Source organism: Polypterus senegalus, chromosome 3, assembly GCF_016835505.1.
Source record: "Polypterus senegalus isolate Bchr_013 chromosome 3, ASM1683550v1, whole genome shotgun sequence".
Lineage (NCBI taxonomy): Eukaryota > Metazoa > Chordata > Cladistia > Polypteriformes > Polypteridae > Polypterus > Polypterus senegalus.
Genome location: NC_053156.1, coordinates 145,999,160 through 146,026,824, shown reverse-complemented (window position 1 = coordinate 146,026,824; position 27,665 = coordinate 145,999,160). Strand labels below are relative to the sequence as shown.

At 38.7% G+C, this 27,665-nt stretch overlaps 1 protein-coding gene across 1 annotated transcript in view; it reads right to left on the bottom strand.

The window, feature by feature from the left end:
• ralgapa2 (Ral GTPase activating protein catalytic subunit alpha 2) overlaps positions 1–27,665 on the bottom strand; it is a 627,566-nt gene that overhangs the window by 301,809 nt on the left and 298,092 nt on the right. Inside the window, exons 26-27 of the mRNA XM_039749771.1 lie at positions 10,512–10,570; positions 1,393–1,501 (exon numbers count right to left, since the gene is read on the bottom strand). Coding sequence (XP_039605705.1) covers positions 1,393–1,501; positions 10,512–10,570 — 168 coding nt within the window. The remainder of the gene's footprint in view (positions 1–1,392; positions 1,502–10,511; positions 10,571–27,665) is intronic.

The following is a 27,665-nucleotide window of genomic DNA, read 5'->3' as shown; positions in this document are numbered from 1 at the left end:
TTAACCCTGGATGCCTCATTAATCCTGCCTGCTGACAATTCCAGTAAGGTTAAATTAAGAAAAGAGGCTTTTGAACCTGAAATGAAAAAACTGACTTGTGCCAATTAATACTGTATTCTTAGAGAAGACCAAAGGATTTAATTCATTTTAAAACATGAGGTACATATTAAGGTGCATTGCCCATAAATAGTAAAATGTCATATTCATTAAGTGCAATATTATGAGGTACCCCACAGTCAGTAATTGGAATTGAATCACTGGTATGTAAAGCTATGCAAAGGGCTCTACCAAAAAATTAAACTGTAAAGGCAATAATGTCTGGCACCATTAAAAATAGAAAAATGATAGTATTTATTTGTATTAGTTGATTGCTGTAAGTGAGGATCACAATGCTTTAAACCCTATTTATGAAGCTTGCACCAAGACCCATGTGGTTCAACACTTATCATAAGAAATTCCAGTTCAAGCAACCAAATGCATTCTCAGCAAGAAAGGCGACTGGACGAAATACAGACAAGGATGCACTGAAGACATGCAGCAGCCATCGAATGTAATTTGCCAGATAACAGGCTTGGGCAAACTTATCTGAATGAATTAATTTGTGAACATTTTGCCAGCAGCTTGACATTCCTAAGGCCAAGTTTATACTTCACGAGACACATGCTCCGGCAGACTCTGCTGCTACGCAAGCGTTGTACTGTTTATACATGCGTGCATATTTTACGTAAACCTGGAAGATTTCACCAGGTGGCAGTGCGAGATATCATCATGGTGAGAAAACGTTCGGCTTTGCTGTGTTGTCCATTGCCTGAAACATCCAATAAATTCCAAGGACACCTTGCCACAATATCTCTGAAAAGGATGTTTAATGATTCTATCCATTAATCTGGGGATGTGCCCATTCCAGCAAGCATCAGGCACAAGACAGAAACAAAATCCATGGACTGGGCATCAGCTCATTGCAAGCTGAACACAAGCACACACACACTAGTGTCATTTTAGCATCACCAAATCCCCCAACCCATCATATCTTTGGAAGGAAACCAGAGCACACTGTGGAAACCCACCAGGAAAATATACAAACTCCAGACAGGGAGTTTAATGATAAAGTAAACTACGAGGTTAAAGTGGACATTTTGAGATTAAAGCTGAAATATCCACTTTAATCACAAAATATATCTTTTAACAATTTTAATTTTTTTTTCTGTGGTTCAAATATGCTGCCGTACATTCTGATACGGTTGCGAAGGTGCAAAAAAAAAAAGACGGCACAGAAGATAGTATGTGAGACTTTTAAAATGTATCGTTTCATCATGTTGGAAAATATGCGACGCTTGAATATAAAAAAAACACAGATGTGTATATATAGTCAGTTTAGTTATTAAAGCCTACCTTTAGTGTTACACCCATTATGTTTATTGCATCTTTAACACAAGGATGATTAGTGCCCTGAAGTAGTTCTTCACAGATCCAGATTCCCAAGCTGCAAATTGCAATGCACCTTAAGAAGAAGATAAGGTGAACAATACAACAAGTTTATAAATATTTGGATACAAACCACCATTTTCTTTAGCATTTAATGTACATACAGTAGGTGAATAATGAAAAATGACCAGAATAACAAGATTTAAAGACAGATACAAAATTGACTAATATTCAAAGGTAAAAATAGAAAGCATGGTGCATTACAGTTAAGACAACAATTAAAAACAAATATTGCCTGGTTCCAATTTTTTTCATGCAATTAAAATTCATAAACATCTTATATACACATAATTGTTGTTTATATTATGAAACATAAACTTGATTCTATTTCTCAAGACATATGGTATTAGTGGGTCCACAGCTCAGATCGAAAAGGCCAGTTTTATAAACAGATAATCGCCGCATTCGCAGCTTAACGAGGGGGCATGGTAGTGTGGCCGGAGCAGTTCCTGGACGCTGCGTGAGGCAGGCGGTTCCTTGCTTATGTGCACCTGTGAGGAATCTTCTGCATTCGTAATTGAAGCCAGGAGCTGCTAATCACCACACCTGAGCCACGTCCCCGTAATATATAAGTAGAAGCCCAAGGCGAAAAGAGAAAAAAGAACGGTAAGGGAAAGGAAGAGGCAGAGCGTGAGAGAGCAGCATTGGTGAAAGGGTGGACAAGCCAGCCCGCTGAGAAAGACAGAGGTCAGAGCAGTCAGGGGTACCAGATGGAGCGAGTGATCGGTGCTTGTGGGACAGGATTGTGCCCACTGATTTTATGGAAGAGTGGGGTATGATCAGGGAAAAGTCTGCCCTAGGGATCTGAGGGACGACGAGTGCAAGAAGGAAGACGATAGGACAACCGACCACGAGCAGTCAGGCAGATACCGGAGGCAGCCACGACAGGGGTCTGTAGAATGAGGACCGCGGTGGCTGAAATATCTCCCGCTGACCACAACTTTGAAAGAGCTGGAGAGACTGGGAAGGAGCAGAGCTAGGCTGGTGTGACCCCAATGTCGTTAGGATTTTAATCTCATTTTAGCCATGTTTCAATCATCTGGGATTTTTTACCTGTTTTAATGGAGTATTTACTTAATGACTGCAACACTGCACTATTTATTTGGATACTGTTTTGGTTTTGATTTAAATAAAAGCACTTTGCACATTTTGCACCATCCTCTTGCTTCGTGATGCCTTCACTGATCAGCTAATCCGGTTACATTACTGACGATGTCAGGTTCGAGAACTCCCCAGAAGCTAGATGGGAGCGTGGAGCAGAACCCGCATCATCACAAGACAAAGTACTAATTAATCCCATAAATTTTAATAAAATATAGCTTTTTACAACAGCATGCCCATGGTAATATACACCAAAGAAATAAACTTTCTAAGCTCCAAAGCATATACCTGATCACTAGAAGCTCCATGGCTGACAACTATTGGCAATGCGTTTTTAAATCTTTAGTTATTTAATCAATGTGCATGTCACTCTCATGTCTTTCTTTGAGTTTTTCTAAATTGCTGCACTTCAAATGCCAATGTTGTTGAAACTTCAGAAAATGTGGTTGACAATATTTTTCATTTTATTATTCAGCAATTACCTTTTAGTTTTTCATACATTTTATCAGTTTTCTATTACTCACCAAAAATGTTCATGCAGACAGTTTGGCAAGTATAAAAAAACTCTTTTATTTATAGTTGTCAAATTGTGTGTCATTCACGTCGTATCTCCAAACTTAATACATACAATTTAACTGTCTGTGACAACAATTCAGTTTCCCCTGAAAATATTACAGTTCATGGCTTCAAGTATAATCAAAAATTACAAGAATCAAATAACAAATGGTGCCAATGTGTTACTTTAATCTGCAACAAGTTTAAGCAAACAGCTATTTCATTTTAAAGATGCTTTTATTTTTATTTTTGAGATTCCCTTTGTAAGCAGAAAGATCACCATAAACATGTAATCTTTATATTTTGGCTGCTGATTTATCACCAGGTTATTCCCATCCATCCGTCCATTTTCCAACCCGCTGAATCCGAATATGGGTCACGGGGGTCTGCTGGAGCCAATCCTAGCCAACACAGGGCACAAGGCAGGAAACAATCCTGGGCAGGGTGCCAACCAACCGCAGGACACACACAAACACACCCACACACCAAGCACACACTAGGGACAATTTAGAATCACCATGCAGAAACCCATGCAGACACGGGGAAAACATGCAAGCTCCACGCAGGGAGGACCCGGGAAGCGAACCCAGGTCTCCTAACTGCGAGGCAGCAGCGCTACCACTGTGCCACCGTGCCGCCCCTAACAGGTTATTAATACATAAACTTTTTCTGTGAGTAATTTCTTTAATAGAGGATAGAGGAGAGGTTAGGAGCATGTACTGATATAGCATGTTGATAAATCACCACAAGATAAATCACCCAGATTAGGACCTGAGGGTCTTGCTCAAGGGCCCAACGGAGTAGAGTCACTTCTGGCATTTGCAGGATTCAAACCAGCAACCTTCAGATTGCCGGTGCAGATCCCTAGCCTCAGTCCTGATTTTCTAATACAACCCTAAATATTTAATTTGGTTAAGTTGACCGCACATCACACATTGTTAATGAGGCAGTGCCAAATGAATGCAGGTTATGCTCACATCCACAATATCTTGAGTCTATGTGAACTGCATCTGCTTCTTTCACCTTCGACTGACCCTATATAGAATTCTTGCAATGCCTTTATAATCTTGTACACATATCAGCAGATAAAGGAACAAGTCTCCCATTTCCCTGTCATGCATTTCTTTATACAAGTGAGCTACAAATGAGCTAACCTCTCGCCCACACTTGCTCACAAGGCAGCAGCGGTGTATGCCAGGTTGTCCACAAACTTCTTCATCTAAAAAGGTGCAAAAGCGCACTTTTCAAAACTTTGCCAGCCCTTTCCTTCTTGCTACTTTCAATCTAGCGCCAACATAAGAGCAAATCTAAAGGAAGTTGACGATACATCTCTCTGAGGGCCCTTAGAGGAAAGGCAGGCCTCAACGGCCCTTTGATGAGAGACATCTTGAACAATGTCGACCTTCCTCCAGGAACGCTCCAATCCCCTGGAGCTGACATCATATTACACCCCTTCGTGCACACCTGAAAGCATACAGGTATGTGCTATTTTAAAGATCTTTATTTTAGAAGTGGAAAGCTAACAGGGCTCTTTTAAATAATATTCAGCTAGACACCAAAAGAGAAACCTTTACTTTCACGCAGAAAGCTGGTTAAGGCAACTATAAAACTAAACAGCTACTCACACAGGAGTATTGCCTTTTATTGCAAACTAGCAAAATACCCGCGCTTCGCAGCGGCGAAGTACTGCCTTAAAAGTTTTCTTAAGAAGAAAATTAAACCTTTTTAAACCGAGGGAAAATATACCAATAATTATTTGTTAAGGATCTCTTTGTATACCACATTGTGAGTGCGGCCCTCCGGCTGTAATATGACCAAGCTGTGCGCTGAGCTTACTCTTGAGTATGCAACGTACAGTTGGCCATGTGAACAGTAATCTTGTTTCAAATCTCACAGCTTGGATTGCTGCTGTCATAATCGGTTTGAGTTTCATGGTTTGTTTCAATTACGACAGTATTTGTAGGACTTGTGTTGAAGAGACATTCGGCATCTGTCAAGCGTTGTAAGTATACAACCGGTTTCATCGGTAACTTCACATCCAGCTTTTGAGAGTTTAAACAATCATAAACATCAAAGTGTCCACTACTGAAATCGTCACCTGTCAATCTAAGATTTTTAAGAGGCATTGGCGGTTGTCGAAAGGTATAAAATATTTGGCCATTTCGGTACACTTGAAAGCAACAACCGAACAATTCACCGGCAGCCATCAACTCACATGCAGATGCATAGGTGAAGGGCTTAAGCATTTCACTCTTCTAGTGCTCCTGTGTAGAATAATTATCTCCTATACCATCATCAGTCCACACCTTGAACCTGTCCCAGTCATTCAATACATAAGACACAATGTTCCTCCGGATATCAAGAGCGAGCCTGATATGGCCGTGCAATATGTAACAAAGAGAATGGAAAAGGTAGGTGCCATCTCCGGGCATGGAAACCACTCGGTAAGTGACAGTTCTTTGATCGATGGTGATCACCTCGATAGACATGTTAATGGGGGTACGGTTGGAATGATAAAGGAAATGGGTACCTGAACAATGTAAAATAAGTCTAAAATACCTACACAATAACTATAATCGTAATAAATGAACAATAAAACAGCGGAGAAGCCATGGATTAAATAAAAAGGCTGTAGTTATCAGCAGGGAGACGTGAATCCGTGGCGAAGCAAGGAAGGGAATGTAGAGACCGGGCGGGACGGCCTTATATAGGCAGGCAGCCAACAGCGTGGGAGGCGTTGGGATGGGGACCAACGCCGCCTCACACGTGACCGAGCTGCAGGCTATGGGCGATATATATGCGTAAGTAGGATTCAGTTAGCGTTGGGAACCCGCGTACCAAATTTCTTGAAAATGGGCCCATAAGTAACAAAGACTGTTGAAAAGTTCAATATGGCGGCTGACAGTGGCATCATATCACCGAAATAAGTACCAAATTTCAGTCTTCTACCTACACGGGAAGTTGGAAAATTAGTGACGTTGGAAAGTTCAATATGGTGACCGACAGTGGCATCATACCATCGAAATAAGTACGTACATTGGTTTCGGTTAGCGCAGGGAAGCTGCCTGCCAAATTTCGTGAAGATGGGGCCATAAATAAGAAAGTTCAACATGGCGGACGTTGTCGACCGTTATGTGTAGAATTTCGAAATGAAACCTGCTTAACTTTTGTAATTAAGCTGTAAGGAATGAGCCTGCCAAATTTCAGCCTTCTACCTACACGGGAAGTTGGAGAATTAGTGATGAGTGAGTGAGTGAGTGAGTGAGGGCTTTGCCTTTTATTAGTATAGATAGATAGATAGATAGATACTTTATTAATCCCAAGGGGAAATTCACATAATCCAGCAGCAGTATACTGATACAAAGAAACAATATTAAATTAAATATTAATAAAAATGAAAAAAAAAATGAAAAAAATTAAAATAAAATTAATGATAGCATTTACTTCCCCAGGTGGAATTGAAGAGTCGCATAGTGTGGGGGAGGAACGATCTCTTTAGTCTGTCAGTGGAGCAGGACAGTGACAAAAGTCTGTCACTGAAGCTACTCCTCTGTGTGGAGATGACACTGTTAAGTGGATGCAGTGGATTATTCATGATTGACAGGAGTTTGCTTAGTGCCCGTCTCTCTGCCACAGATGTTAAACTGTCCAACTTTAATCCTACAATAGAGCCTGCCTTCTTAACAAGTTTGTCCAGGCATGAGGCGTCTTTCATCTTTATGCTGCCACCCCAGCACACCACCCAGATATGTTGCCTGCTGAAGCAGTAATATCAGGATGTGCTAGATTGTCTGATGAGAGAGAACAGGTTAAGCATGTGCTGAGTCAAGAGAAAAGAACTGAACAAAAGTTATAGTTATGCATTTAATCTGGCATATGATAAGGGGCCCAGTTTAGGGTTGTAGGAAGAGGTTAATCATCACATCAGTATTGGATATATTTTACTACCTTGACCTGGGATGGTGTAGTAATAAATATGCTTTTAATCGCTTTGTTCAAGGAAATAGATTTATTTTGATTACAAGTGTGGGTTTCAAATCTCTGTTAGAAAAGAAATGTAAACGTAGTGCACTTTTTATTTGTAACATATTACATTTTGTAATAAGTAACAATATTGCATATTTGTTTAGGTTTTGCAAGTAATAAGTAATGTAACTTTAAAACGTAACATTTCCCAGCACTAGTCTCTTCTGAACATCTGTTTTCTGTATCTGGATATGTTTTTAATGAAAAAGAACATTCCTTGAATGACCATTGCAAATAGACTGTTGTGTTTAAGCAACTGGATGAATAACTACTCAGAAAATTCATAATGTCTTATTTTTGATCTTAACATCATTTTAAGGACAGCATTTTTGACAGAACCAATCAAAGTGCTAGACAAACATGCACTGTTATATTTACTTACAGTAAGTAAATAAAGAATTTTACTTATGTAAATACTTACATTGTGCTGTTAACTGATTAGTTTCACTGTTTATTCAATTACTTCTGCTAAACAAAACTGCTAAATGAACTAACTGGAATGATTTAAAATGCTTAGGCAAGTATTTATTATAAATGCTTTGTATTAAAACAGTAATCAGTTTTATTTGGGCTTTATAAAAAAATATGAATATGTATCAAGGAAATACAAAATAAATTTGTGATTAATCCATCCATCCATCCATCATCCATCCCGCTACATCCTTAATACAAGGTCACGGGGGGTCTGCTGGAGTCAATCCCAGCCAACACATGGCGCAAGGCAGGAAACAAACCCCAGGCAGAGCGCCAGCCCATCGCAGGGCACACACACACCCACCCACCAAGCACACACTAGGGACAATTTAGAATCGCTAATGCACCTAACCTGCATGTCTTTGGACTGTGGGAGGAAACCGGAGTACCTGGAGGAAACCCACGCAGACACAGGGAGAACATGCAAACTCCATGCAGGGAGGACCTGGGAAGCGAACCCGGGTCTCCTAATGCAAGGCAGCAGCACTACCAACTGTGCCACCATGCTGCCCTATTTGTGATTAATATGCAGCTACTTTCAATTAAAATTTTTAATCACGTGATTAATCACATAATCTGTATAAATATGACCTAAAACATCATCAGATTTTTACTCAAGTCCTAAAATTAGATAAAGAGAAACCAGTTAAACAAATCAGACACAAATATTATACTTGGTCATTTATTTAATGAGGAAAATGATCGAATATTACATATTTGTGAGTGGCAAAAGTATGTGAACCTCTAGGATTAGCAGTTAGTTTGAAGGTGAAATTAGAGGCAGGTGTTTTCAATCAATGGGATGACAATCAGGTGTGAGTGGGCACCCTGTGTTATTTAAAGAACAGGGATCTATCAAAGTCTTCTCTTCACAACACGTTTGTGGAAGTGTATCATGGCATGAACAAAGGAGATTTCTGAGGACCTCAGAAAAAGATTTGTTGATGCTCATCAAGCTGGAAAACGTTACAAAACCATCTCTAAAGTTTGGACTCCACCAATCCAGAGTCTGACAGATTGTGTACAAATGGAGGAAATTCAAGACCATTGTTACCCTCCCCAGGAGTGGTCGACCAACAAAGATCACTCCAAGAGCAAGGCGTGTAATAGTCAGCGAGGTCACAAAGGACTTCAGGGTAACTTCTAAGCAACTGAAGGCCTCTCTTACATTGGCTAATGTTCATGTTCATGAGTCCATCATCAGGAGAACACTGAACAACAATGGTGTGCATGGCAGGGTTGCAAGGAGAAAGCCACTGCTCTCCAAAAAAAAAATTGCTGCTCGTCTGCAGTTTGCTAAAGATCACGTGAAAAAAACAGAAGGCTATTGGAAGAATGTTTTGTGGACGGATGAGACCAAAATAGAACTTTTTGATTTAAATGAAAAGCGTTATGTTTGGAGAAAGGAAAACACTGCATTCCAGCATAAGAACTTATCCCATCTGTGAAACATGGTGGTGGTAGTATCATGGTTTGGGCCTGTTTTGCTGCATCTAGGCCTGGACGGCTTGCCTTCATTGATGGAACAATGAATTCTGAATTATATCAGAGAATTCTAAAGGAAAATGTCGGAACATCTGTCCATGAACTGAATCTCAAGAGAAGGTGGGTCATGCAGCAAGACCACGACCCTAAGCACACAAGTCGTTCTACCAAAGAATGGTTAAAGAAGAATAAAGTTAATGGTTTGGAATGGCCAAGTCAAAGTCCTGACCTTAATTCAATCGAAATGTTGTGGAAGGACCTGAAGCAAGCAGTTAATGTGAGGAAACCCACCAACATCCCAGAGTTGAAGCTGTTCTGTACAGAGGAATGGGCTAAAATTTAGCTTTAGTTACAGTTATTGCTGCAAAGGGGAGTCACACCAGATACTGAAAGCAAAGGTTCACATACTTTTGCCACTCACAAATATGTAATATTTGATCATTTTCCTCATTAAATAAATGACCAAGTATAATATTTGTGTCTGATTTGTTTAACTGGTTTCTCTTTATCTACTTTTAGGACTTGAGTGAAAATCTGATGATGTTTTAGGTCATATTTATGCAGAAATATAGAAAATTCTAAAGGGTTCGCAAACTTTCAAGCAGCACTGTACATTTATTTGTAATATCTTCTGATGCAGACTACAGTGGCATGCATAAGTTTGGCCTTGCTTAAAATGTCTGTTATTGTAAATAGTTAAGTGAGCAGAAGATAAATTGATGCAAAATTATTGTACTGTTTTTGTTTTCTACATTTGTACAGTGAAAAAAGGAAAGGAGCACTATGTAAAGGTTTGGGCACCCCAAGGTATTTGAGGTCTCAGAAAACTTTTACAAAGGTCTCAAACCTTAATTAACTCATTAGAGCTATGGCTTATTCACAAATGACATTAGGAAACCCCGGGTGATGTAAATTGTCAAGTTGTATAAGTTTCCTGACTCCTCAAAACTTGTCGCAACAATCAGTAGCCATGGGCTCTTCAAAGTAACTGCTTAGCACTCTGAAAAATGAAATAATTGATTCTTACAAAGCAGGAGAAGGCTAGAAGAAGATAGTACAGTGTTTTCAGGTAGCTGTTTCCTCAGTCTATAATGTCATTAAGAAATGTCAAAACCTGAACAAATATGGCCTTCAATGTTAAGTCAGCAGAAAAAAAGAACTTTCCTATTTCCTAGACTCAAAATTCAGCACCTAAAGTTTGCAAATGAACATCTAAACAAGTCTGATGCATTTTGGAAACACATCCTGTGTACTAATGAAGTCAAGATAAAACTTTTTGGCCACAATGTATGTTTGTACAAAAAAGGGTACCGAATTGCATGAAAAGAACACCACTCAAACTATTAAATACATTGAATACTGTTAAAAAAAAAAAAAAATCATACCTTGCACTTTCACTTGGTTCATTCTTTGCACTCATCAACAAAATGCTGATGGAATAATCCTAAAAGAGTATTTCTCAAGTTATTAACTTCATAAAAACATAATAAAACATACATTTATATTGTAATATAAAAAACAATGATTAAGATATGAGCAAATTAATCCTTTTGAGTAACTTAAGAAAAGCAAATGTAAATATGCCAACAAAAAATCTGGAAAAAAAATAGCCTGACAACTTACAAATACATAATCAGTAAACTAAACAAATAAAACAGAATAACTAGCAACACACTGAGTGGTAGCTGATCATACATGATCGTATTCATCTTGAAGGAATTTTGTGTGCCCCTTATATATGAACAGCGTTTCTTTATTAAGAAAGAATTCATTCACAAAAATACAGGGTATCGTTATATAAAAAAAGTGCTCCATTATGTTACATAAGTGCTCCTTTATATATAAAAGCATGGCATTTCTAAGCAGCAGTGATTATCAAGACTATTACTAACCAGTTTGTTTATTTCAGTGATACATTAAAATCTACTAATCAAAAGACAGAAAGTATGTCAGAACTATGTCTAATAATAAAATTGACAACATGATTTAAACGTAGCTTGTTAAAAGGAAAATGCATTTAGGAAATATGGTTCATTTGATACAGTGATTGCCAGACTTACTGTATTTTCTGTTCTTTTTAGTTACAAAAAAGTCCATTCTTACATGTATTTTCTTTCTACAGGGCAGATATTCCATTACGTTTTGTCATTCAGACAACAAATAATGATCTAGTTCAGTGATTCTCTACCTGCAATACATGTAGTACACTGGTAGTATATGTATTATTACTGTTACAGTGGAAGCACAAAAAAAAACCTAAAGTGGCAAGCATGACCCAAGAAAAGAGAAAGAGAAAAAACATTTAACAACATTTTCAAAGAGAAAGAGAGAGAAGCTGTCTCATTTGCAGTTACAACTCAAAAAGCACTTCCAGTATTTGAATTACAGTAGTATTGCAGGTATCTTATTATTTAAAAATCCTGTGTGGTTTTACTTAAAAAAGTAAAAGAGACCCATTGCAATTTTAAGAAAAAAAGTGCTTGCTTCTTTTATACCAATATAGAATCAGTAATAAAGATACACAATTTGTGTATACTTTGACAGCACAATGTTGAGATCAATTTACTGCCTGTTCAATGAGTTCAGCAAGGGAAAAGATTATTCACTTTTTATAACAACACCATAAAATAAGTGAAACTTCTATTTCTCCTCAGTTTATTATGAACCTGGTTAAAACTGTTTGTCCAGCCATTCATTTTCTGCCCGGGTTTATCCAGTTTAGGGTTACTGGAAGCTCAAAGCCTATCTCAGCTGCACTGGGTGCCAACCTCACATATATCTGACTACAAATTATTCTAGATTAAAAAGTATTTAGTTAGTACTTCAAAATGCCCACGTTGCTCAAAATTTACCCTAATGTTTTAAAGCACAAGGTAAATACCTGAATCATACAACATTCAATCTGTTAAACAAAATCTATAAACTCAAAAATGCACAGTTGGCAGGGCTCCTGAAACAGAGTACTTAATTAATGAAAACAAATCAGAAAATACTAAGTTTGCATTATTTGTTGTGTTTTTTTAAAAGGAAAGTTTGTATTTTTTAAACAAATTAATGTTTATTATTTGAATGAGAACATCTGTGAAGTCAGGTACTGATGTTGGACAAGAAGATATTTCTCACAATCTGTGTCTCAGTTCCTCCCAAAGGTGTTCAGTAGGGTTGAGGTCAGGGCTCTATAAAGGCCACTCAAACTCTTCCACACAAAACCCATCATACCATGCCTTTACAGACCCGACCTTGTGCACAGGGGCACAGTCATGTTGGAACAGAAAAGAGCCTTACCTGTGCTGTTGCCACAAACATGGAAGCATACAGTTGTTTAAATATCTTAGTATACTGTAGCATTAACAGTACCCTTCACTGGAATCAATAGCCTAAATCATACTCTGAAAAACAGCGCCAAGACCAACATTCCTCCATTTCATAGAGTTCCTGACCACCAGTTCTTGTACTGATGTTGTTTCCTGAGGAAGTATGGAACTCTGTTGTTAGTAATGAAATAGACAAGTTGTGATTTTTATGCACTATGTACTTCAGCACTTGGTGAGACTGCATGGTCTACCACTTTGTGGCTGAGCTTTTGTTGCTCATAGATGCTTTCACTTCACAACAGTTATACAGGAAACTTTATAGTTGACCAGGAAGATCTAGCAGAGCATACATTTCCAAATATGCAACTCTATAACAGCTCCATGTTTAAAGTAGAGGACGGCATGGTATTAGATTTTCAGTCCCGGTCTCAGCCAATACCAAAAAAATTCAATCCAATTTCCACCTACTCCTGGCAGTAGTTTGATTCTTCTCCAGGCCACATTGCCATTTTCCCCTTTAAAAAGCATTTGACTTAGGCACAAGTGGATTCTTAAAACAGCAGATTTAAGGGAGTTTGGGGAAATACCATATAGATAGAGCACATTTGTTTATGACTACTTTTTCTTGTTCGCAATACAATCACGGTTGATCTATTGATACCCTTTTAAAAAAATAAACTGCTGAATAGATATAGAGTGAGAAGATGTCCTCTTTTTCTTAGTAATGTCCTCTTTTTGAGACCTAAAACAGTGATCTGGCTTATATTTATAGAATCCTTAAAAATGTCCTGTATTTTGACCGTTGCCAAGACTGTGTAAATAAACAGCAGACCTACAAATTTTGTATGTTTGAGACAATTTCCTTTCCGCAACATTACCACATTTTTGCTATAGTGTATTCTAAATATTTGTGATATCTTGCATTCTACTACTGCTAATAAAGTTTTTTTAGTATAGAATGCAATACGAACTCCTGATGAAGTGGTAAAGGCAGACTTTAACAAGTTATGCACAAGGTACCTGGCTGGGGGTTTGTTTACGATGCGATAAACCAAAAAAAAAGTCAATCAAAATCAATATTGGAAATTTTGCATATCCAAAGATGTGTTCTTTCAACTAAATTATAGGTTTCCATGTTGTCTGCTGTCATCATTAAAATATGTGATTTGTACATGTATGCTCCGAGATAAGCAGTGTGCTACAGCTGAGTCAGTCTAAATTTATGAAATATAACTCATGTTGAGCGGCATATAGTTAAAGGCCCATCACCACTGGATAGATTAGGTTCAGAACATTCTAATGATGTAGTGTAGTCAACGATTGGTCATTTGTACTACATGTCACAGCTGTACACAAACAGCAACAAATGTAATGCCTATGTAACGTCTCATCTTTATACACCATTAAGCACAAAAGCTTTAGTTAGAGTCTAAAGAAAGTTTGGACTTTATTGTGAATGACATGTTTAATGAAGGACTCGAGGATATGCTTAATTTGTAAATACTGTTTAGTATGAATATGAAGCGACGCAGCATGCAGTTTAAGCATCATGGATTCAATTACCATATGCAGAAGCCTTCTGCAGCTCATTCATCCTTCTATAGCTTTCTTAGCAGTGCTCTTTCAATTTCAGCTTAGAGTACACTGGCAATATTTGTTAGTGTACTGATGAGTAATTGTTATGCTGTACTTGTACTTTACAAACTTTCACGCAAAGACCCATACGTCTCTCATGCATGTCTCTCGAGCATATGAGGAGTAAACAGAAAAAAAAACAAAAACACACAAAAAAAAAAATCCACTGAGGGAATAAACAGCACCATGCAGCACCACTTTCTGCTTGCTTCATCAACCCCAAACACCCCCACCAACACCAATCCTCCCAGGAAAGGAGAAATGATGAAGATTACAAAAGGGAAATACAACTGAACAGATTAAAGATTGAAAAGAGTGCAACTGGAAACGGGATTAAATGTCTTACAAGGCTGTGTGGAAAAAATTGCTTACTTGAAGATTTTAAGTGATATAAAGTGTTTGTGTGTACAGTGGAACCTCGGGTCAGGAATGTCTCTGAAAACGTATAAATCGGGTTACGAATAAAACGTTCGCCAAACTTTTGCATCTGTTCACGACCACACACTCGGGTGACAAAAAAGCCAGTTGCCCTTCCGGTTCGTACGCACCCATGATTTCCGCATGTGTTCACTCTCTCCCTGTGCATTCACTGTGAACTCTTTGTGCTCTATTTCGTTTCCCTTCCGGTTCATACGTGCCGGTGATTAACGCACGTGTTCAGTTTCTTTCTGTACAGTACATTGTTCTCGGTCAGATGTGCATCGCGCAGAGGGACTTTGTGGTATAGCAGGTCCACAGCTCACATCAAGAGGCCAGTTTGAAATAAATAATCGCCGCGCTTGCAGCTTAGCGAGGGGGCGTGGTGGGTGATTGCTAGAGCTGCCACATCCTCTTAATAAATATACTCAGCAAAAAAAGAAACGTCCCTTTTTCAGGACTGTGTATTTCAACAATAATGTTTTAAAAACGGTTCTGCGGCGCTGGGGGATGGAATACCAAGCTGCTTGCTGCTTGTCTTGATTGGCACATTTACAAGACAAAAGACACTGAGGGAGAGGTGCGAACGGATTTAAGGTGGGCCAATTTTACATTTTTTTTTTGTAGGCTTTGGTAATACAACTGTTAAAAGTAGTGGAAGAATTGTGCTAATGAGAAGTTAAATTTGAATCTTAATTCCTTGTGGGATGCAAAAATATTATCGATGTACAACTCTCTACAGGGCAATTTAATTATTAGTGTATTGTTGATAATTTCTAATAACTGGGGCACAGAGCCGGAAATACTGCAAGATTTTAATTCTATTGCAGAACAGGCTTGTGTTTATTCATTGATTTGTATCGATGTCCAAGTCTTTAGAAATATGGCTTGTACATTTCCAGCCAAATGAAAAAATTGAAAGTTAGGTAGTACCATGCCACCTTCTCCTTTAGGTCAATAGTCACCCTTTAGATTCGTGGATGTTTAAAATTCCAAATAAATGATTGAATCTAATCTCTTAAAAATGATTTGTTAATGTATATGGGGATAGTTTGAAATAGGAAAAGATGCTTGGGGAGGATGTTTATCTTAACTGTGTTGATTCTACCTGCCAAAGTGAGACAGAGGGTGGGCCATCTATTTACATCTTGTTTAATTTTGTCCATGCAGACAGCAAACTTTTGTTGAAAAACAGCTTTTTATTTACTTGTGATATTTAACCCCTAGATATTTAAACTGATCTCATAAGATAATTTGGAAGGTGTCCGGTCTAGTATTGTGTGGTAGAGAGCCAACTGGAAAAAGCACAATTTTATTCAAATTTAATTTTGAGTCCAGATATCTTTTGAAATTCTGCTAATACTTTTAGGCCTGCTGACAAGGAATTTTGTGGATCAGATATATACAACACCATATCATCAGCATATAATGATGATTTCTGTTCCAAGTCTTTCTCTGAAAATTCCCTTTATATAGTGGTGTGAAAAACTATTTGCCCCCTTCCTGATTTCTTATTTTTTTGCATGTTTGTCACACAAAATGTTTCTGATCATCAAACACATTTAACCATTAGTCAAATATAACACAAGTAAACACAAAATCCCTATACTGTACTCTAATAGACTGCAGCTCGATAGCCGTGGGAGGCAGAGTTTCGTATTAAAGCATTTAACCAATCACATTTCAGCCATCATTTGTTGCCAGGCAGAGAGGCTTTCACAATCCGTTGTGTAAGCACTCTAACACAGAATAAATATCGATTAACCTGTTGCTTCAACCAATCAGATTTTGAGTTTGTGTCAGTCGGGCCCTCTAGCAGGCATGTGGCAATGTCACCGTATTCAGACCCATTGATTGGATAGAAGCCGATATGAGGAACTCTATGAGGCCACTGAAAGCACCGCAAACACTCCGAGCGAAAGATCGTCGCGCGCTCTACGGCCAACTCCATGGCAGGATTCTGGACAATATTATTTGCCAGACACAGACCAGATTTCAAGACCACGAAAACCTGATGTTTGTCACGCTCCTCGAGCCCCAGAAGTTTCGGGAATACAAGAAAAATTTCACGCATGCAGCCTTCTCCAGTTTAACACAAGAGCTCACGGAGTGCTTTTTAATCTGTCTCGGCTAAAAACAGAACTGACTGTAATGTATGCCATGGATGATTTTTTAGGAAAATCTCCCACTGATCTCCTTCATCAGAAAAATCTGAATGAGAGCATGGGGCAGCTGTTCACATTGGTATATTTGGCGGTGAGCATTCCTGTGTACACTGCTTCTGTCGAGCGGACATTTTCAGCCCTAAACAGAATTCGAACTTATGCCAGAAATATCATAGGGTGGGTTCGCCTTTCAGCATTAGCTTCGAATGCGATAGAAAGGGATGTTTTGATGGAACTGAAGCGCACAGATAATCCGTACAACAGAGTAAATAAACTGTTTTTGAAGAAAGAGAGGACGATGAATTTTGTTAACAAATAATCCGAATTTTTGGTGAGTAAAATGTTGCGATTTTCCTAAATAATATTGCAAGTTTATGAGTTATTATTGATGTTTTTTATGTGATGTCGTGGCTGTGGCTGCAGTAGAAAGGAACTTGTATCTCCCATATCTCCCGATCTACATACTGTCAAATAAACGAACCACACGCCGTGGCACAACACGAGAGGCTTCGCCTCTAGCGCTGACGTCCGAGGTTCGATTCCCGACAGGGGGTGCAGTGAGTGTGTACACCTGATGAGCCCAGAATTAGGGCGAAACACATGCCGTGTATTGTTTGTATTATTTGACAGTAAAACTATTTCAATATATTCAATATATATAAATCAGCGCTTCCCCATTCATTTTACCCTCACACCCCCTTAGTTTGAGAAGAAGTATGAAAAAATATGAGGTTAATGCAGAAAAACAGATCACCAATTGAAGCTTTATGAATAATGGATACTTTATTCGCCATCAATAATTGTTTTGGTAAAGCCTTACTCAGTGTAATCCTCCTTCCATTTTCTAATTTTTTTTCGCGACTACCCATGATTAAATGAACGGTAAAAAAGTAAGAGCGAAGCGAGGGTCACTTATTGAGGCAGGCAGGCAGGCGACAGCTCAATAGCTCGCAAGCTCGATGTGGTGCGCGTCAAGTCGCTCTACAATGTGCGATCAGATTCGATAAAATATATCTTTTCAAGTTCTATTTGGATATAAGTAGGTTCTATTTAGTCGACTGAAATATCTTTGGTAGGAATGTAAGTTGAACTTTATTAATTTAAAATATTATGCAATGATGACTAAATTTAACTTACATTCCTACCAAACATATTTCTGTCAACTAAATAAAAATTAGTTATATTTAAAATTTAAATAGAACTTGAACAGACACGATAGTTCATAATACCCACACAGCACTAAATGCACATAAGAGCAGGAGTCATCCGTTTTAACAGGCAGCGTATTGCACTGATACGAAATAGCCTTCCCATTTAATTATTTAGGAATGGATAGATTAAAATTTTGTACAAATAATGTTTTTCATTTTTCTTTCTTGATGGATTCTGGCACCCCCAGCAACAGCTGCTCACACCCCAAAGGGTATATATATATATATATATGTGTGTGTATATGTATGTGTGTGTGTATATATATAGATATAGATGGATATATATATAGATATATATAGATATATATTGTGAGCTGGAGGGCTGATCGCACCCCAAATAGATACAGACGTCCCTGGGAAAACCACAAACCCTGAAACACTGACTACCACCCTCACATTGCTCCTTATCCTTGCACTATAACGCGTAATACAAGCCTTGCGCGGTACTCCGCAGACTTATAAGCCTTGCGCAGCGCCTGTCAGTTTTGGAATTGATTGTTTGCTTTTATCTCTTTCTGCTCCTAGCGGAACTGTCATCTCTGACTTGTCATGGACCACGTTTAAGCTCATGTGTTTGCAGTGTTTGAATTAAAATCCTTTTTCCAAAAATTAAATTAAATTAAAATGCCCTTTTTCCAAAACTGATTAATAAATGTAAGGGACCAGTAGTTCAGTCCACTAATGAACTTTGTGGGGGGGAGAAGAAGAAGAAAACAAGGACGAAGAACTGGTAGCGGCCGGGGAAAATCTAGAGCCCAACTTAGATATTGAACCCGATCTCTCCAGCAAGACGGAGGAGGTCACCCCCGACAATCTTCCAGAATGGGCTGGTCCTTCTACATCTTCCCAGATTGCAAACGGCTCCGAACACAAACCGAGCGTTAACGAACAATCAGATTTTGTGCGTTTGCAGCATACTGATAGCTCATTAGAATATGCATTTAAACAGGCTCGCCCTGCTAATGACTCTTATTACCAAGAGCGTAATTCCGGGGGTGTGAAAACCCCACACTTTATAGAAAAGGACGGTTGCCTTTTCAGAGTGATTCAGATCATTTGGAGGGGGAATTTATTGAACAACTGGTGGTACCTGAAGCACATAGGGAAACTGTTTTGCATCTGGCACATTCACACATCTTGGGGGGGCACCTCGGTGCCGACAAAACTAGAGACCGGTTATCAAAACGATTTTATTGGCTTAATATGGGAAAAGATGTTGAACGATTTTGTACTTCATGTCCAGACTGCCAGATCGTCTCTGCTTATAAGCCTCCTCGGCTCCCCTTTGTCCTATGCCCATATTGGAAGTTCCCTTTCAGCGTGTGGGATTAGATATTGTGGGACCATTTACCTAAGAGTAAGGATGGGTACCAATATTTGCTGGTGTTGGTTGATTATGCGACACGATATCCAGAAATGATTGCTGAAAAGGCCAACTCTTGGCTGTAGCCAAAGCACTATGTGAAACTTTTACTCGTATTGGTATCCCTAGAGAAATCTTAACTGATCAGGCACACCTTTCACTTCTCGTGATGAAACAATTGTGTGACAGCTTTGCTATTAAGAAATTGAGTACTACTGTTTACCATCCTCAAACGAATGGTTTAACCGGCGATTTAACAAAACATTGAAACAGATGATCAGGCGAGTTGCTCATAATGATCCCACAACATGGAACACTGTCCTACCTTTTGTTTTGTACGCGTGCGAGAATCACCACAGGCGTCCACTGGCTTGAGTCCCTTGAGTTGTTATTCGGCAGGCGGCCGCGAGGCATCCTGGATGTGGTACGTGAGGAATGGATAGGAAACGAGAGAGCAGCTAAGGTCCAAGCTTTGCAGATCGACTAATTTCGTTGCAAGACAGAATTTCTATGCTTTCCTCTATTGCTGTGGAACACCAACAACGAGAACAGGAAACTCAGAAGCGTCTTTACGATAGGCGCAGCAAGCTCCGTGAGTTCAAACCTGGCGATCGTGTTTTGGTACTGGTTCCCTCGGATCCACACAAATTCTTAGCTAAATGGCAGGGCCCGCCATTATTGAGGAGCGTATGAGTCCGTAAATTACAAGGTTAGAATACCAGGCGGGGCAAACCTTTCCAGATTTTACACATTAACCTCTTGAAGGAATGGCACGACCGACAAGAGGTTAACACTTCCTTGGCTGCTGTTTCTCAGACCGATGTTACCATTGGTAACGATCTTACTGACACGCAAAAGACAGAACTGTTATCTTTGATAGAACGGAACACTGATGTCTTTTCAGATTTACCAGGCAAGACTAACATTACAAAACATAAAATTACCACTGCACCTGATGTTCGCGTACAGATGCGGCCGTCCGGATACGGAAGCGCGAAATATTGTCTTGAAGAGGTAAAAAGATGCTGACACTGGGTGTAATTCGTGAAAGTAAAGTGACTGGTGCAGCCCAGTCGTATTAGTCCCAAAGCAAGACGGTTCGGTTCGGTTCTGTATCGATTTCAGGCGCTTGAATAAGGTCTCTAAATTGATGCTTATCCCATGCCCCGTGTCGATGAACTGTTGGAAAAACTGGGTCAGGCGAGCTATATCTCCACGCTAGATCTCACGAAAGGCTATTGGCAGGTGCCTTTAGAGGCTAGCAGTTGTGAGAAAACGGCATTTGCGACTCCTGACGGACTCTATGAATTTACAAGACTCCGTTTGGTCTTCACGGGCACCTCTAACTTTTCAGCGTATGATGGATCAGATCCTACGTCCTCATTCTGAATATTCGGGGGCATACCTTGACGGTGTGATTTTTAGCAATGATTGGAAAACACACTTAGAGCGGCTTCAAGCCGTTCTTGAAAGCTTGAGACAGGCTGGCCTTACTGCTAACCCTAAGAAATGTAAACTAGGCATGTCCGAGACTCATTACTTAGGCTATTCTATGGGCAAGGGTTTACTTAGGCCACAATTAAGGAAAATAGAAGAAATGCTTGTTTACCCGAGACCTGAGACACAGAAACAAGTACGCGCTTTCTGGGACTCGCTGGTTACTACAGAAAATTCATTCCAAATTTTGCACATAGAGCTGCTCCTCTTACAGAACTTACTAGAGGCAGAAAAACCGACCTATCTGTGGACAGAAAATTGCGAACGTTCTTTCAACGATTTAAAAAGCATTGTCTTCTTACCCGGTTCTAAGGAACCCGGATTTCAAAAAGATTTTATCTTGCAAACAGACGCAAGTGCATTTGGTGTGGGCAGTCCTGTCACAAATTTTTGATGGAGAAGAACATCCAATCACATATTTGAGTAGGAAATTACTTCCTAGGGAGCGCAATTATTCTACAATTGAGAAAGAATGCTTGGCAATTAGGTGGGCTGTGGAAGCTTCGCTATTACTTGTGGGGACGAAACTTCACTTTGGTAACTGATCATGCTCCACTCCAGTGGTTGTACCGACAGAAAGATACAAACTCTCGTCTAATGAGATGGTTTCTGGGTTTACAACCTTACAGTTTCACAGTAAAGCACCGACCAGGTTCTGAACACGTCAACGCAGGCGTATTATCCGACTACATGAACCTGGTACAGAGAGTCGCTTGATTCACAGGAATGTGAATAAAGCTGAGGGGAGGGTGTGAGCTGGAGGGCTGATCGCACCCCAAATAGATACAGACGCCCTGGGAAAACCACAAACCCTGAAACACTGACTACACACATTGCTCCTTATCCTTGCACTATAACGCGTAATACAAGCTCTCGCGGTACTCCGCCGACTTATAAGCCTTGCAGCGCCTGTCAGTTTGGAATTGATTGTTTGCTTTTATCTCTCTCTGCTCCTAGCGGAACTGTCATCTCTGACTTGTCATGGAGCACGTTTAAGCTCATGTGTTTGCAGTGTTTGAATAAAAATCCTTCTTGTTTCTACGACCTCCTGTGTCTCTGTGCAAATCTGTGACCCAAGCGTGATGATATATATATATATATATATATATATATATATATATATATATATGTGAACGCTGGCCCTGGCACAGACAGACGGACATCATATTGTCACCACACACCATTTATTATGTACACTATTTACACAAAGTTTTCTCACGCACCCCCAGTGCCTTCTTGCACCGATCTCCCCAAGTCCAGGCCACACAGTCCTTTTGCCTTCCTGGCGCCTCCCGTCCTCTCTCTCCAGTTCAGTCTACTTCCTCCCGACTTCCACCACCGACTGGAGGGAGGCGGCCCCTTAAATAACGCTCCCGGATGAGCCCCAGGTGTTCCCGGCATTCCCTCCTTAGCCGCCCCAGCGTGGCGGAAGTGTCGGCTGTCTTTCTGGTAGCTCTCCGGGCGCCACATAAAGTCCTCTCCCCGGCACTTCCTGGTGTGGCGGAAGTGCCGGGCTGCCGGAATAATTAGGCACTGGGGCGCCGCCTGGCGGTAGCCACGGGTCCCTAGAGGGCTGGGCTTCCAAGCCCTGTACCCGAGGCCCCCTGCATAACCAGGACGGACGCCCCTACTCGGTCTGGAGGAGGCACAAGCCTGGACCACAATGTATATATATATATATATATATATATATATATATATATATATATATATACAGAGATAGATATACAGAGATAGATATATAGATAGATATGGATATAGATAGATATATAGATAGATATGGATATAGATAGATATATAGATATATATAGATAAAGATATTAGATATATAGATATACTGTGTGTGTGTGTATGTGTATATATATGTAGATATATATATATATATATATATGGAGATATAGATATATATATATAGATATATATGTGTGTGTATGTATGTATGTATGTGTGTGTATATATATATATATATATATATATATATATATATATATATATATATAGAGAGAGAGAGAGAGAGAGAGAGATATATAGATAGATATGGATATAGATAGATATATATGATATATATAGATAAAGATATTAGATATATAGATATACTGTGTGTGTGTATGTATGTGTATATATATATGTAGAGAGATATATAGATATATATATATATATGGAGATATAGATATATATATAGATATATATATGTGTGTATATGTATATATATATATATATATATATATATATATATATATATATATATATATATATATATATACACATATACATACAGTGTATATATATACAGTGGTGTGAAAAACTATTTGCCCCCTTCCTGATTTCTTATTCTTTTGCATGTTTGTCACACAAAATGTTTCTGATCATCAAACACATTTAACCATTAGTCAAATATAACACAAATAAACACAAAATGCAGTTTTTAAATGATGGTTTTTATTATTTAGGGAGAAAAAAAAATCCAAACCTACATGGCCCTGTGTGAAAAAGTAATTACCCCCTTGTTAAAAAATAACCTAACTGTGGTGTATCACACCTGAGTTCAATTTCCGTAGCCACCCACAGGCCTGATTACTGCCACACCTGTTTCAATCAAGAAATCACTTAAATAGGAGCTGCCTGACACAGAGAAGTAGACCAAAAGCACCTCAAAAGCTAGACATCATGCCAAGATCCAAAGAAATTCAGGAACAAATGAGAACAGAAGTAATTGAGATCTATCAGTCTGGTAAAGGTTATAAAGCCATTTCTAAAGCTTTGGGACTCCAGTGAACCACAGTGAGAGCCATTATCCACAAATGGCAAAAACATGGAACAGTGGTGAACCTTCCCAGGAGTGGCCGGCCGATCAAAATTACCCCAAGAGCGCAGAGACAACTCTTCCAAGAGGTCACAAAAGACCCCAGGACAACGTCTAAAGAACTGCAGGCCTCACTTGCCTCAATTAAGGTCAGTGTTCACGACTCCAACATAAGAAAGAGACTGGGAAAAACGGCCTGCATGTCAGATTTCCAAGACGCAAACCACTGTTAAGCAAAAAGAACATTAGGGCTTGTCTCAATTTTGCTAAGAAACATCTCAATGATTGCCAAGACTTTTGGGAAAATACCTTGTGGACTGATGAGACAAAAGTTGAACTTTTGGAAGGCAAATGTCCCGTTACATCTGGCGTAAAAGGAACACAGCATTTCAGAAAAAGAACATCATACCAACAGTAAAATATGGTGGTGGTAGTGTGATGGTCTGGGGTTGTTTTGCTGCTTCAGGACCTAGAAGGCTTGCTCTGATAGATGGAACCATGAATTCTACTGTCTACCAAAAAATCCTGAAGGAGAATGTCCGGCCATCTGTTCGTCAACTCAAGCTGAAGCGATCTTGGGTGCTGCAACAGAACAATGACCCAAAACACACCAGCAAATCCACCTCTGAATAATTGAAGAAAAACAAAATGAAGACTTTGGAGTGGCCTAGTCAAAGTCCTGACCTGAATCCAATTGAGATGCTATGGCATGACCTTAAAAAGGCGGTTCATGCTAAAAAACCCTCAAATAAAGCTGAATTACAACAATTCTGCAAAGATGAGTGGGCCAAAATTCCTCCAGAGCACTGTAAAAGACTCATTGCAAGTTATCGCAAACGCTTGATTGCAGTTATTGCTGCTAAGGGTGGCCCAACCAGTTATTAGGTTCAGGGGGCAATTACTTTTTCACACAGGGCCATGTAGGTTTGGATTTTTTTTTCTCCCTAAATAATAAAAACCATCATTTAAAAACTGCACTTTGTGTTTACTTGTGTTATATTTGACTAATGGTTAAATGTGTTTGATGATCAGAAACATTTTGTGTGACAAACATGCAAAAGAATAAGAAATCAGGAAGGGGGCAAATAGTTTTTCACACCACTGTATATATATATATCATCCTCTTTAATAAAACCCTTGTGTGCGTCCAGGTGTCCGTGTGTGTGTGTCTTTTGGTAAAGTGCGCATGCGCGAGGCTCGGTACGACACGCATGACCGGCATCATGGACGCACACACACTGGAAGCTGAGCACACAGCGAATGGCGTATCCGCGGCCGCGCATGATAAACAAATAAAAGACACCATTGCTGGGGAGACCGTGGACGTACACACACTGGAAGCTGGGCACACAGGGAATGGCGTAGCCGTGGCCGCACATGTTAAGCAAATAAAGGACAGCATCGCTGGGGAGAGTGCTGATTGGGTAGTCGCGGCCGCGCACATAAAATCCATTGCTGGGGAGATGCCACACATACTGCCCTGTGCATGTTTACTAACTAACCATCAACTAACAACATGCCACCCAAAAAAAAAGGACACGTCAAGTAGGACAAAAGACACAGACACTAAAATCGTACATAAGCAACATCTCCTGGAAGAACGGTCAGCTCAGCAAGTAAACATCAACAAAAGAAAGGCTGAAAGACAAAGAAAAATCCGAGCAAATAGATCGATTGTAAAAAAGAAAACGAGCGTCAGAATATTCCCCGTATTGATTTGGCTCTATCCTCTACTAATTTACCCTTAACCATAAGAAGGCGACAATTTTCAGTTACATTAGCCTTTGCCATAACAATTAATAAAGCTCTAAGGCAAACCTTAGAAAAAGTTGCCATTTACTTGCCAGAACCAGTACTCAGCCACGGTCAGTTATACAGTATGTTGCATTATCAAGAGTTAGAAGTTTTACAGATGTTGTTGTCAACGTTGTAGATGGTCCTGAACAAGGGTGTTTACAAAAAATGTTGTATATAATGAAATTTTATTGAAAAATGTCCTGAGGTAAAAAAATAAAAACATTTTCCTAAATATCTTCTTCAGATATTGTGTATTACAGATTGTTATAAAGTTTTACACTAAGGCAATATTAATTATACTTATTGTATTGTCATATACGTTTCTATTTTATTTTTAATATTATTTTACTTTAAGCTTCTTGCAAAAATATTTTTAACAAAAAAATTAAGACAACAAACAGAATGAGGTCAAGGTCCCTTGCCATTTAATATAGACTGTTCCTAATAATGTTTATGCAATACTGTTCTAGCGCCCATTATTGTAACGGGCTTAATGTCTAGTATATATATAAAATATGACAGCAACACTCATAACAGTGACAAAACAATTACATTGACAATCATGTTATGTTATTTTCAAAATGTTCCCTTTTCTTTTTCATTACTTCTTTAACACACTACTTCTCCGCTGAGAAGCACGGGTATTTTGCTAGTACCTTATAAACAGTGGTAAGTCTGGGAGACTTGAGGCATTCTGACAAAGGCTACTTATTAATAATACAAAATGGGAAAGTAGAACAATATATTACTCTACCAAGACAAAACAGAAGCCCACAATGGAAATACAGAAGTGGAAACCAAAACTAAAAATAGTGCTCAAGGCACACATTGAATGACTGTTTTCTTACTCAGGTTCTTTCAAGCAAAGGAAATGCTTCTCTAGATAATAACAATAATGACAATAAAAAAAAAATCAATGATACTTACAGAAATAGTGATCAAAACTTTATATTTGAATTGTCTTTACAAACACAAAAATTTACAGCAAATCAATTTGATTTATATATTGAATTATAAAATGTACAATATAATAAATTAAGCCTAAAATTTGATTAAAGTAGATTTATGGAGATGAACAAAGAATGGGAAAAATAAAACTGTACAGCTAAAAGTGACTGGTGCTGTCACTTCTCAGATATTCTGATCAGTTTAAAAATATCATTTCTACTAACCACAAAACTAAACAATATATAAAAAATGGCTGAAATAAAGGTATATAAAACATAAGGCTGAAAAGATACAAACTACAAGTAAATTAAAATAAAAACCAATATAACACAAACTTAGACAACACTACAGCAAAGAATCAACAAAGAAAACATTCAAAAAGTCAACAGAGAAAGAAGAATTGCTATAAAAAAGTAAAAGAGAATTTAAGGAGCCCAGAAAAGCACAAAAGAAATCACAGAAATGATTATTAAAGTATTAATACAAAAAGAAATACTTTAAATGTAATATACAGTACAAGCCAAAAGTTTGGACACTCCTCCTCATTCAATGTGTTTTCTTTATTTTCATGACCATTTACAGCACTCCATCACTCTCCTTCTTGGTCAAATAGCCCTTACACAGCCTGGAGGTGTGTTTGGGGTCATTGTCCTGTTGAAAAATAAATGATCGTCCAACTAACCTGACTTCTGCACAACACAACTGCTGGTCCCAACTCCATTGATAAAGCAAGAAATTCCACTAAATAACCCTGATAAGGCACACCTGTGAAGTGAAAACCATTTCAGGTGACTACCTGTTGAAGCTCATCAAGAGAATGCCAAGAGTGTGCAAAGCAGTAATCAGAGCAAAGGGTAGCTATTTTGAAGAAACTAGAATATAAAACATGTTTTCAGTTATTTCACCTTTTTTTGTTAAGTACATAACTCCACATGTGTTCATTCATAGTTTTGATGCCTTCAGTGAGAATCTACCAATGTAAATGGTCATGAAAATAAAGAAAACACATTGAATGAGGAGGTGTGTCCAAACTTTTGGCCTGTACTGTATACAAGGAAGGCAAAAAACAAGTTCTAAATTTTAAAATAGAGGTATCAGATGTGCTTCAAGTCTTGATACACTGATTCTAAGAAAACTCCTCAACCCAATGAGGTTTTACCAGTCATTTAATTTATCAAATATTCTTATGTTACTAAATATTCAAGTGAATACAACAGCAATCCCAAATGATGAAACAATAAATACTGAATCAAAATTATTTTTTCATAAAAATTCTACAGTGATTTATGAAAAAACATTCATTTATAATATGTAAAAAAACTGGTAATGAATAAAATAAGCTTCTAACTGTATAATAATCAAATTAGAATTTTAGTAGTACTGTTATAA